The 12,680-nt window shown below is 41.6% G+C and overlaps 1 protein-coding gene across 1 annotated transcript in view; it reads right to left on the bottom strand.

Moving 5' to 3' along the window:
- Nucleotides 1-11,429, bottom strand: part of meis2b (Meis homeobox 2b) — a 25,024-nt gene extending 13,595 nt beyond the window's left edge. Inside the window, exons 1-7 of the mRNA XM_019871441.1 lie at nt 11,064-11,429; nt 10,596-10,828; nt 10,062-10,203; nt 9,831-9,881; nt 9,561-9,611; nt 8,901-9,047; nt 5,739-5,853 (exon numbers count right to left, since the gene is read on the bottom strand). Of these exons, the coding sequence (XP_019727000.1) occupies nt 5,739-5,853; nt 8,901-9,047; nt 9,561-9,611; nt 9,831-9,881; nt 10,062-10,203; nt 10,596-10,828; nt 11,064-11,075 (751 nt within the window). The 5' untranslated portion in view covers nt 11,076-11,429. The remainder of the gene's footprint in view (nt 1-5,738; nt 5,854-8,900; nt 9,048-9,560; nt 9,612-9,830; nt 9,882-10,061; nt 10,204-10,595; nt 10,829-11,063) is intronic.
- Between the last annotated feature and the right edge of the window lie 1,251 nt (nt 11,430-12,680).

Below are 12,680 nucleotides of genomic sequence, written 5' to 3'. Positions count from 1 at the left end.
GGGGGGTTGTGGGAGTTTTGACGGATGGCATCCCGCTCTGAGTCACGGGACAGTGAGAGTTTGAGACAGCCTCTGTCCTTCATTCAACGTTGTTGTTGTCCGCTTGTTTTTTTTTTTTTGTTGTTTTTTTTCCTTACTTACATAAGTTTGTTGTTAAACTACCTCTCTCTAGCTTTCCAGCTCTTTTTAACCCTTTCATGCACCAATAATGATAACCTGGATAACATAATAAGCTGTCCGCTGTCGTGACCGCTGTCCCTGAAAGAGTTCTAATGACAAATGATCCTTATTTTTTTGTAAAATCTTATTGTCTTCTGCTCTGCTCGTTTTCCAATCAAACATACACCGTGTTGTTCTAGAAATGATACACATTGGAGCAGTTGGATATTTTAGCCCCCCGACTCCCTGCAGTTGTCGTGTCATCGGCTTCTTGCGACGTCTTTTGAGTAAATAAGGCAAACTGCGACCCCCCCCTCGAAAAAAAAGTAAGGAAAAAAGAAAAAGAGAGCTCGGCTCAGACTAATTATCTGTACGTATGGCATGTCACACCCCCCTTCCCCACTTCACCCTGGTCTACCTCCTCTTTCTCTGCTCGCCTCATCCCTCTTTCTTGTGCTTGCAGAGAGGGGAAAGCCGCAGGGCAGATCTTCTGCTACACTAATCGCTTCTGACTGCTCCCCGGCAACTCAGCCAATCTAAGCCGTGTGTGACGGTCCAGTCTCAAAGTCGTACACCCGTGCAATTCTGCCATGCCCCTGCTTTCACCCCCCCTCCCCCTACCCATTACTCGACCCACCGCCCCCGCCCATCAGGCCGCGCTCCGCGCTGCCTGCCAGTGTCTGCACGCGTGACACTGGAAGGGTGGAGGTGGAGGGCTGTGCATTACTGCAGGGATGGCTGGAGTATTGCCCCCCAGGCAACGAAGAAAAACATACACAAAAAGCATCACCCTAAGATATGAAGAGGAGTCTTGCCTTTTTTTTTTTTTTTTGCACCCTCCCTTATGCCCGTACTGCCCTTTTCAGCGGTGATATAAACGTTTTTCTTTTATTTCAACACTGACTGTATGGCCCGTTCCTGATGTTTTGTTTATCGGATAAATATTCCCCAAAATATGGCGATAGCTTTCCATTCTGCAGCTTACTTGCGTTGGTTTTTTTTTTTTCCTTGTTGAGAACTGGTAAATGTTCCAAATGTGGGCGATTATAACCGCATTGTGAAGTAGACAAAGGGGTAAAAAAAAGAAATAAAAATGACTGCCATGTAAGTAAAATCCATACCTCATTTTCTATCAAAATTCTTTTACCCTTTCATGCACCAATAAGACTAACCTGTAACCTGATCACATGATAAGCTGTCCACCGTAGTGACCGCTGTCCATAAAAGGGTTAATCGCGATGTTCTCCAAAAAGAAACGCCAAAAAAAAAAGCTATCGTGTGAATATATTTTTGAGATGCAAGTCGAAACACTCGATTCTGCCTTCCAGATTTGTCTCGTCTGCGGCGTCCGCATCCACTTTAAAGCAGGTTGCTGTTATTTTACCTCGCGTAGAAGTGGTTCGCATTTCCACATTTTTCATTTCACCTATTGCAGGCATTTCAGCTTTATTTCTTTCATTCCTCTCTAACGTCTCGCTCTTTTTAAACAGTGTTACGGTGTGACGAGCAACCACGGGATGGTGTGTGAAAAAGACAAAGCGGGGAGCACTTAGCAGAACTGATTGCTGGACCCCATTTGCATCAGTGATGCAAAGCCAGCACGCCTATCTAATGAGCTCAGCAGGTCCCTGATCCATCATCAGTGACACCACACAGCTCTTTCCCTTATTAGGCATGATGCACAGCTCCAAATGGAGCGCTTTGGATTGTTTCCAAGTCACGGGGAATACCTCTGCGCTGGGATCTGAACGTGGTTATTAAATTGAAAGCCGAATGCAGCAGTTTTGCATACTGCAATCGGAATGGTAGTTAAAGGTCATGTTTCAACACAACTGCAAGCATGGTGTGTGTGTGTGTGTGTGTGTGTGTGTGTGTGTGTGTGTGTGTGTGTGTGTGTGTGTGCAAGTAAACCTTTCCAAAAGTTTTCTCTCTTTAACAAATCAGTTTTTTCATAAAAATAATAATGTAATAAAAACAATACGTCACACAGTGATATATGTATAGAGTCACATTTATGAATTAAGGATTAGGTTCAGCAACAGAAAGAAGAAAGAAAAATTCCTGAAACATCATTGCTGTAAATTACAACAAATGGTAAAATCTGTATTGGACAAGCTTTTATTGGTCAAATTTTAAAACAAAAAAGGAAAATCTCTCTCTCATATATATATATATATATTTTTTTTTTAAATCCGCAAACAGTCCGCGAGAAGCTGCGAAAGTCAGCAAAACAACAGCGAGTCACATTGAGCAACATATACAGTACTGTACTACATGTATATGATTATTATTTTTTTTTTCATGAATATGTTTGAAAAAATCCGCGATGCACTGAAGCCGCGATAAACGATAAACGATAAACGAACCGCGAAATAGCGAGGGATCACTGTATACATATATTAACCCTTTCATGCACAAATAATGATAACCTGTAACCTGATAACCTGATGAGCTGAGCTGTCCACTGTAGTAACCGCTGTCACTGAAAGAGTTTAAAAGGGCGATAAGGAAGTCAACTGTTTCTTTTCACAAAGTGCAACGAAGCCAAAAGTCCAACACAGACGCGCACACGCTGTAGGATTTGTGTTGCTGCGCGCAGCTGAGGGTCGTGATTTAGTGACTTGCGGGAGCGGCATTCATTCAGGTTGGCAATTAGTATTTGTGTGTGTGTTTTTTTTTTTCCTGCTCAATATAAACAGCTGACGGATTGTAACTTGAAAAACGTTGAACTCTGGGCACCGTATTCGCCTGGACGGTCATTTGTCTTAATCCAACGAAGGATATTTGTATTATGTTCCTCTGCTATTTGCCCTGTTTTCGTATTGCGACACATTCCACTCACAAGGTACAAACAAGGCACACTGACAGGCCATAATGTGGCTCTGACATGACTCGGGTTCGAGAGTTAATGCATAATGTGTTCCGATATATGCAAATGAAGCAGATATAAATATGCATGCGTTTGTGTTGCCGTATTGACAGTGAAGCTGTGTTGTCACTGGCATGTCAGTGACCACACGGTGAAACATTCCATCCTGTTTGCTTCTGTCTTCGAGTCTGAGAGAAGAATTCTACATATCCTGTTCCTTGCAATACATTTCCCAATGCAAGTGCACGGAATCTTTGGGACCTGTCCCTCTCCCGCCTTTTGTTTTATCTCCCTCTTTGTGATGGACATTCGAAGCTTCTCCTGGTCCACCCCCAGACCCCTTCCAAACATTCCTCGGATAGCTCAGCCCCCTTAGCTGTGGTCAACAGCAGTAACCCTGGGGGTCGGAGGTATCAAAGGGAGCCCTTTGCATATCACACGGCTTACAAGGAAACAACCAAACGCTGGGAGGCCACAGAAGAAGCAGGCAGCCAGAAGCCCAACCACTAGCCACAAGTGGATGAGATCATTTGCCTGTGGTTTGAAGGCAATTGCCATTGCCAGGATGCTCTCAAACGGCATCGCTCGGTGCTGTCAGAAGACGGGGGGAGTGACTACTGCTGCCGCAGCAACGTTAAGATAAGCAATTGCTGGAATAACAAGTTTTTGGTCTACTCTAGAAAATGGATTCCTCTGCAGAGACGGTGTATACATACATTAACTCATGGAAAGACCACAAAGCTGAATTCATGTTAAACATTAGAGTATAGATATTATTTCATATAGAACTGATGTAATAAAAATAAATAAAATAATACACGTGACCCTATGATGAAATAGCGACAAGTCCAGGATGGACCAAAATCAACTGGGATTGCCTCCAGCTCATCAATGTCTCGACAAGCGGTACAGAAAATGGATGGATGGATTAAAAAATTGAAAATAAAAGGACTGTGATCACAACAGGGAACTCGCAATGCTACTAAAGAATTTTCTTTAGGCCAATGCACCTGGTTCGATTTAGGTAAACATTGGGCAAATTAACCCTTAACGGTTACGACAGTGGACAGGTTATCATGTTATCAGGTTACAGGATGCAAGGGTCTAAAAAAAAAAAAAAAAGTAAATCACATATTGAATGACTTGATTTTCAAGAAGAATTGAATGTCACAAATCAAATGGCTTCAGTTTGCGGTTGCTGTGATGATCTGTGGAGCCTCCGCTTCTCACTCCACTTTCCAAACAATTTACGGCATAAAGCATTTTAGATGCACCGAGCATCCATCTTTTCTGTTTCGTGAGGTTTTATTACACCCCGTATTTCTACATTGGGTTGCTCAAAAATTGCCGTCACAGATTTAACCGGCGTGAGTCGCAGAAATCGGAAAGTTTGGCGAAGTGGCGCTGCCTTGCGTTTATCTGAGTGCCCCTCAATTTGAGCGTGCCAGCCATGAAATAAACGGATGGGACTTCTGCAGTCTCCGAATGCCTTTGAAACTGCAGTTTGTGCCGGGTTTGATTCCTCCGTATCATAGCGGGAAAATAAAGCGGGGGCCCAGGTAGCCTCAGCAGGTACCACATACAGCCAGCCCTTGCTGCAGCATCTGCAGCTCTGATCATTCCGTTCTCCTCTCTGCCTTTGTTTCATATACATAAAATGCTCTGCCCTTACATCCCCACAGGGGGTATTCTGCACCCCCATCCCCAATGTATTCTTTTCCAGGTCAAAAGGCCATGGACCTTGAGGTTTCCCCCACTGTTGTCTTTAAAAAAAAAAAAAAAAAAAAGCCTAAAGGGGGAAAAAAAAAGCTATTCACATACAGGCTGTTGTGACTTTTAGATACACACACACACACAAAAAAAGTTACAACTATCTCCAACATGCTCATCTAAAGGTGATGCAGGGTAAAAAAAAATAAGATTTTGTAAAGTGCTTGGTGCAATATCAAAGTAAAGATTGCGATCTGTTTCTGTTGTGTCGACTTAATCCTCTCAGTTTCCCTTGTCTTGCAAAGCATCCTCCTATTGTTCTTGTCAATGCTCTGCCCGGTGATGTCTGATATGCAGAGGGTGAAAAAAGTTGCTTTAAAGTCCATTCTAGTTTTGCTGCGGCCAAAAGGGAAGGAAAAACAAAACAAAAAAAAACCAAAACCAAAAAAAAAAAAAAAAACAAGTCATAAAACTCTGATGGCCTCCAATTAGCGTTAACAGATCCATTCATCACTTCTAAATGAGTCGTACCCAGGACGGCATTGTCAAGAGGTCTTCATTAATGAAGCAACTTGTCGTTTGAATACTGTCCCAGAGTTCTGATTTGTGAGGATGCTGCATCAGGGCAAACCAAAAAAAAAAAAAACTAAACTAAACTAAAACACACAGGAACCTCTCTTAACCCTTTCAGGGACATCGGTTACTACGGTGGACAGTTTATCAGGTGATCAGGTTCCAGGTTATCATTATTTTTGCCATTTTCCAGCACGATCCTTCTCTGACCTATCCGACTGTTTGTAAAATTCCAGACGGAAAAATTTGAAATGAAACGTCTTTGTTAATGATCGGGAACAGATGCGATCGGGATCACGGTTGGATAAAGGGAGTACGTTAACGGTCATGAAATAATCCCGACACCTTTCGACGGGACCCCGAGTTGAAGAGACGTCACTGAAAATGCAAAGCTTTGATGTGGAGGAGACCTCGTGGGCTCTCTTACCGAGTTCACTGGTGTTGTCTCCGCTCTGAGAGACGTGTCCCCCACTGGATGGTCCCGGGGTTCCTACCGAGGGTGTGGAGTGGGCGTCATCCAAGTCTCTCCAGGATGCCGGGTTCTGAGAGGTCAGGGTAAGGTCCGCACACCAGGGGACAGGAGATAAGAAAATAAAAGTAAAGAAGAGAGGAGGGAGAAGGGGGGAAAATAGATGAGGAAGGTCCAGTAAGGTCCGGTAAGAGGTCCATTATGCAGTTTTACAAAGACAGCTGCAAAGTGCGATTAGCATTGCAAGGCAGCAAGTTTACAACAGCACATGAGAATAAAAAAAAAAAAAAATTACCATTCTGCCTGCGGTGGACTCGCAATGAAACGCCGCCGAGAAAAAAAAAATATCGGATTTCTAGAGGATATCGGTCAACTCTGCAGCATGTGAACCTTGCGACGCCCTGATCGTTTCTGGGAGCAGTTTTAGGGAGGAACCCTGTATTTATCGGGAGACTTAGTCAGGCCACTCAGACGGCAATAAGCCCGAGCCAAACAGTAGATCTCCCTCTTCAGCCTCTTTGCGTCAGCTGTTTGCCTGATGGTGATCAGATGAAGAGCTCGGCAGATGACAACAAGAAGCACAGGGACAAAAGCGCAGCGTGAAGGAGGCGTCTCCACGATGGCCCCTCTTTTCTTAGCCGGCCGAAATATAATTACAACTCCTGTGTAAACGCGGCTACTCAACAGAACGCCATGTGTTTTGCCATTTTTTTTAAGCGAATGAAGGTCGTATTTCTTCACGTCCCGTCTATTAAAATTCAATCGAAAGGAACACAGGGCGATGTGTGCATTGAGTAAATCGTGTCTCATTCTTTCGTACGTTAAGTGTTATCGTTGAGGAGCGCATTTCATTTTGAGTGGAAATGGGAACAGAATAGCTACAAGTGATACTTCTATTTACGAAATTAATTGGTTCTGGAAGAAATTTAGTAGAGACGCGTTTTCCATGTTAAAGCCCTAATCCGTTCCAAGCCCCCTCAAAATTCACACATAAATGTTTTCTAAAGCATAAAAATGCATCAAAATATTTAACAAATACATGTTACAAACTAGATTTTTGGACAATAAATGAGAGTTGTGCATCATGTAAAAAACAAAGCATAAAGAATAAAAATGATGTCATTTAACTTTTAACTGTGTTCTCATTGTTTTTTTTTGCCCACTTTAGTTCATGTTCTCTCTCAAGTGTGTTTTTTTTGCCTGGCGTTTTAGTAAGAACTGATCCAAGGACGTTTGCTTTTGTCGGCTTTTAACAATCCTTCGAAAATGTCCAAGGCAAACATCAGCATAGTGAGCGATTGCCCGACTGGTGAACACTTTTTCTCTATGATTCACATTTACATAAAACTATCGGAACGCCTCATGGCCCGAGGGGCAAATGACGAAGTCACTGCATAGACACCTATCTATCTATCTACACATATAGACACATTTGGTGAAGTACCTCTTAGCCAATGGGATGCCAGGAAGATGCTTGGTAATAGCCAATGAGATGTTTCGTACCTTGAAAATTTCGTATGAAGAGACGTTCGTAAGTCGAGGTACAATTGTATAAAACTAAACTGAACAGGACTGTTTAGTCAGTGGAAACAGGTCCAGTGTCAAAGAATGAATACACAAAACTGTGTTATTTCGGAATAATACTAACAGCTGTAACAAAGGGGGAGAATTGGGGAGGTTAACTCTAAAACCAGGTGCTCCTGTAACAATGATTCATCCTGCCTCAATGCAGAAGTTGAGTTAAAGTTAACATACAGTACATATCACATTGAGTGTTATCAGCGGCCGGGTTATCAGCTAAGACACACACCAGGCTAGTTAGGATACAATTAGCACTTCTAATGGCTTTATAGCGCTTCACAGCTAGCATTCGCGTTCTCTGGCGCGAATCTTTTCATGGATTTTTAACCCTTTCATGGACAGCAGTTTCTCCAGTGGAAGACTTATCGTGTTATCAGATTACAGGATGCATGAAAGCGTTCAACTTTAATATTTGGTTTGGTTTTCTTCACGTGAGATAGTTCTTGGCCGGAGGTATGGTCAAGAATGAAAACAAAAAGAAAGTTTGTTGGAAGGACGAGTGACTATTTGGGCTTCAATGGATTGTAACCCAGCACGCTGCTCCAAAATGTGCTGCCCTGGTACGTTTATAACCTGGAAAAATAATAACTTCGGTCTAATTTTAGCATGTACTACAGAAAGACTGAGAGAAATAATGTCTCTTCAGGAACAGCAATAGGGTCCAACTGTACCCTCTTCCTTTGTTATTTTACAACAGCGCTACGGAGATGTCACGCCTCAAGTCTTGGTGGAAAAAGCTACAAAACCGACGTCTTTTGTCAGGTGCTTGCAGAGTCTCTAATTACACGCACAATCGACGTTCACTCTGTCACACAAGCACACTTTGAGAAAGGAGATGCGAGTGGGTTAACGCTCATCTTTGGCACGCCGCTATTTTGTATCCACGCATCCCATCTGACCTTAAAACAAGAGTGTCCTCATATGGCGACTTTCCTCACACACGCACAGAAACACACAGAACACACATTTTTGTTTGTTATATGATGACGAGAGAGACATAATTTGAATCGCCCTAATTTGCTTGGAAAAAAGGGGGCACGTTCTCAGAGGTTTGAGGACTATTTGTTGTCTATTGAAATGGGAGTGTTGTTTATTCTTACTGCCAACCAAAAAAAAAAAAATAAAAAATCCAATACACCACTGACAACTAAAAAAAAAGTGTGCTAAATAGCTAACATTATTTCAAGAAATGTTCCTAAAATGAAACAATGAAGAGTTTTGTATTCGCTTTAAAAAAAAAAAAATTATAACAAAAAATATTCATTTAAAAAAAAGTTTGCTAGGTACTACTGTACATGTTGAATTAAATGGAATGGATGAGAATGAAATGGTGTACAAAGGAAACTGCTCATAAGCAAATCACCCACCAATGACGTCAAACATCGCATTAAATGGGTTGAACGAATCCACGGGAAAAAAAAAAACATAAATCCTTTCAAACCCATATGCAAGCCTTTGCTACTTTCAAGACGCCATAACAAATGATGAACACGAGAGTCTGTTTTCCATCGCGACATCTTTACGATGCAGTAAACTCACATGATCTGCGAGGTTGGTGGACGATCCCGACAGATCATCAAAATCCGACTTGCAGACGTCCCGCTCCTCAATGACCAAGTCGATGGGCATTTTGCCTTTCAGGCAGCTGATGTACCGATGGCAGAAGTTATCGCAAAGCTCGTGCACCTACGATGAAACCAAATAGGGTTTTAAATACTGCACTGATTTCCTTTTTTTTTTTTTTTTTTTTTTTTACCTGGCCATTGCACAAAAAATGGAACAAAGAATGACTTTGTCATCCCTTTGCAGCTTTTATATACTTTAGTGTGTCTAAGGAATACTGTCCATTCATCGAGAAAAGCATTTGTGAGGTCAGAGGTCACTCATGTTGAACAGAAGGATATTACTTGCAAGCTTTGTTTATTCTCAAAAGGTGTTTTGCTAAAGTTATGCTCCTCCATACTATCTCGTTGACTCGCCCTTCCTCTGGGCACAGTTAAACTGGAAAAGATGCCAAATGTAATGAATGCCTTGAGATGCTTAAAAATGAAGATGCCGGGTGAGTTGTGCATGCATCAATATAGCCAAACTTTGATTTATTCATTAACTGGTGTTTTGATACGACAGTGTATTTAATTATATAAGTCAATCAAAAACGCTCCATAATGTGGTCTTCACTGCCAGCAGAAAAATACTGACCTTTTCCAATTCCAGTAGATGAAAACGCAGCACTTGGATGGCTTGAATCATCTAAAAGCAAAAAAAAATTAAAAAAAAAAAAAATCAGGGAGCCATCAATCAACAGGGTGCGTAGAGCCTTCGGGCGCTTTATAAAACGCTCTGCTGTTTTATGAGTAAAACAATGATTTTAATAACTGCGCCCTAAAGGGATGTGATTGCTCCAGGCGAGCGCACGCGACGCGCGCCTTCCAAGAAAAGAGAAGGAAGGAAACGCTTCTGTGTACTCACCAAGTTATCCAGCTCCGGGTTCGAAGAAAATAAAGGTTTCTCTGCTCGGATCTGAAAGTGCAGGAAACGAGAAAATATCCGCCAGCTGTCGATTGTCCCTTTGCAAACATTTCTAAAAAAAAATCATTGCCCATTGAATGCAGCAACGATATAATAATCTTGCCGAGCCCCCTGAAGTTGATTTATTTCAAGTATCTTATTTCTCGTCAAGATTTGCACGCGCAAACTAACCTGTTTGGCAAACACCGCTATGTCTTCGTTGAAAGAATCCGAGGAGCACACGTCGCCGCCAGCCACTCCGGGTTCTCTGGGCGTACACGTCGCCAGCTCGCACTTTTCGAAAACCAGGGCAAGAAGCGGGAATAAAGGATGGCTGCAACGCAGGAACGTGAAACTCGTCAAAAAAACAAAAAAAAAAAAGCATCCGCGGCGGCCTTGCGTTAAAAAAAAATGCAAGAAGTTGATCAAATAAAATCAAGTCATGCTCCTTTTTCAACAATTATAATCACAATCAATAGAAAGCGATTATTTCTAAACAAATGCAAACGATATATTCGCCTTTCGATCATCGCTGGAAGTTGTGTTGGTTTATTTGGTTCGTAAATAATGTTGTCTTCATATAATTGGCACTTCAAATTAAAATTGCTTGAAATAACCAAATTGGTTTTCAAGTGTCTCATCCACGCCTTTTTTTTTTTAATCGCGCACATTTCTTCACCCTGTCGAACCCAAAAAAGATTGTTTAGATTCTTTCAAGACGCATACCCGTAAATCTGGTCCTTGTCTCTTTTCAGGGCGTCATTGACCGCACTGCCCATGCTGCCCGGCATGATGCTGTGCGGTGCGTGGGCCCCGTAGTGCTGCGTGGGATGCGGGGGCGGCCCGTGGTTCAGGTGGTGGACCTGGGGTAGGGGCCGCGGGGCGTGGGGGTCTCCGTACATGGATGTCGGGACTCCAACTCCATCCATCCCGCCTCCGTAATGAGCCAACTCATCGTACTTAGGTGATAAAAGATTATATGAATGTGAATTTCTTTTTGAATGAATAAGACAAAAAAAAATATTGCCCAACAGTTCCACCATCCCCGGGGCTCATATGAACGACGATGGAATCGATTCCACACATTCATATCATTACACCTAATTTAACACCACACACTACATATTTAAAACCTTTTAAATAATGACTAAATATTAACATCGAGTATGAAAAGTTACGGTGTGAGTTACTTACCCTTTGCGCCATCGTTGCGCGCAATTTTCAAGCGCTGAAGACAAGTGACACCGAAAAGCAGGGATGATTTTTAAAATCCAAGAGTCCCAAAAGTATATTCCTAAATTTAATTATAGTCCTGTTGGCAAGTCAAAGGGAATGTCAATCAATTGGAAGTGATCAGAGGGAAGAAGGAATCATCATCTGTCCTTGCAAACTTGATTCCTGGGCTCATCTGTAAGGATCAGTGCGTGTGTTTGATGTGCATCTGAGCATCAGATGCAAGGCTCGGACAAAAAAAGAAGACTGTCTCTGCTTGTCAGTCCTCCGCTTGTTGGGAGTGGGTTCTCGCGTCCGTGCGCGCCGACACGCTCTCTGCTCGCAGATTGGCTGGGGAGCCACTTATATGAAGCGAGAGCCGCAGTGTATGTTAATGACGGAATTTAGGGCAGGCTGGATTCAGCCAGCCCACGTTTAACATCGAGCTGGCGTAAGAAACAATTACAATTTCCGGTTATTGCTTTCACAATATTGCCCTGACAATGATGCCGGTTATCGCGGATTGATGATCATTCCCGGTGGTCACGTCGCGGTGTATGTTTCCATCGAATTAATATGTGTGTTAAGATATGAGTAAGCACAGTGCGTTTTCCTTCACGGCAACAGGACAAGGCTGGCTGGCTGTCTTTTGGACAGTTACCGGAAGTCGCCATTTTGGCCTGAGATGATTGATCTTTTACGAGATAGCTTTTCTAATAAACGGAAGACCCACTGAAAATATTTTAAATGTAATGTTATATGTTTGTTATTTTTTTCAGAGCGTTTCCATAACCCCTCTTCCCTACATCTTTTTTGAGCTTTTATTTTTAAACAACACACACAGTTTCCGGTCAGTGTGATCGCCACACGACAGAGCGGCCGCCAGGCTGGGGAAAGGAACCAAATATGATTCCCTTTTTCAGTAATAATTCAGTTTGTGAATTAGTATCATTCTTTTATTTGAATACATTATTCAGTGCTTGTAGCAAGTCATTAATATTATCATTCTATACATTTGTTATTTTAAATTTATATTGTTAAATTTCGTTTTAATGTTGATTCATAATAATGACATCATGTTCAATTTCACTTGTCACATTATTGTCTGGCAATGGAATCCAAACACTCGTTTTATTAGATGATTTGTCATTTGGGAAATGTGATTTTAAAAAAATATATTTGTGTTGTAAACATATATTAGTGTTGTAAACACTAATATATATACAGTATATATATATATATAAACAATATTTGAATTAACTCTTTCAGATTTATGGCAAGTATTTAGTAGCATTTTTTTACATTTCATATCAGAAGTTCTTGGATCTAATTACAATATCCATTTTGATGATGCGTTGAACACAAAGTGATGTACATCTAACTTTTTTGAAAATGTCCATTGAAGATTGACAATAGCACAGCCAAAATTGTAGTCAAACCGAAAAAAAAGTGTTGAATTTACTTTTTCATTTCATCCAGTGGTTGCACAAAATCAAATCATCTGGATCTAGATACATTTTTAAGTCATGTGGTTGCATAAACAACATTGTCCAAAGTAAAGTGAAAATACATAAGCTATCTTATCTAGTGAACATTTAA

This window comes from Hippocampus comes, unplaced genomic scaffold, assembly GCF_001891065.2.
Source record: "Hippocampus comes isolate QL1 unplaced genomic scaffold, H_comes_QL1_v1.1 scaffold100, whole genome shotgun sequence".
Classification (NCBI taxonomy): domain Eukaryota; kingdom Metazoa; phylum Chordata; class Actinopteri; order Syngnathiformes; family Syngnathidae; genus Hippocampus; species Hippocampus comes.
This window is presented reverse-complemented; position numbering and strand designations above follow the sequence as displayed.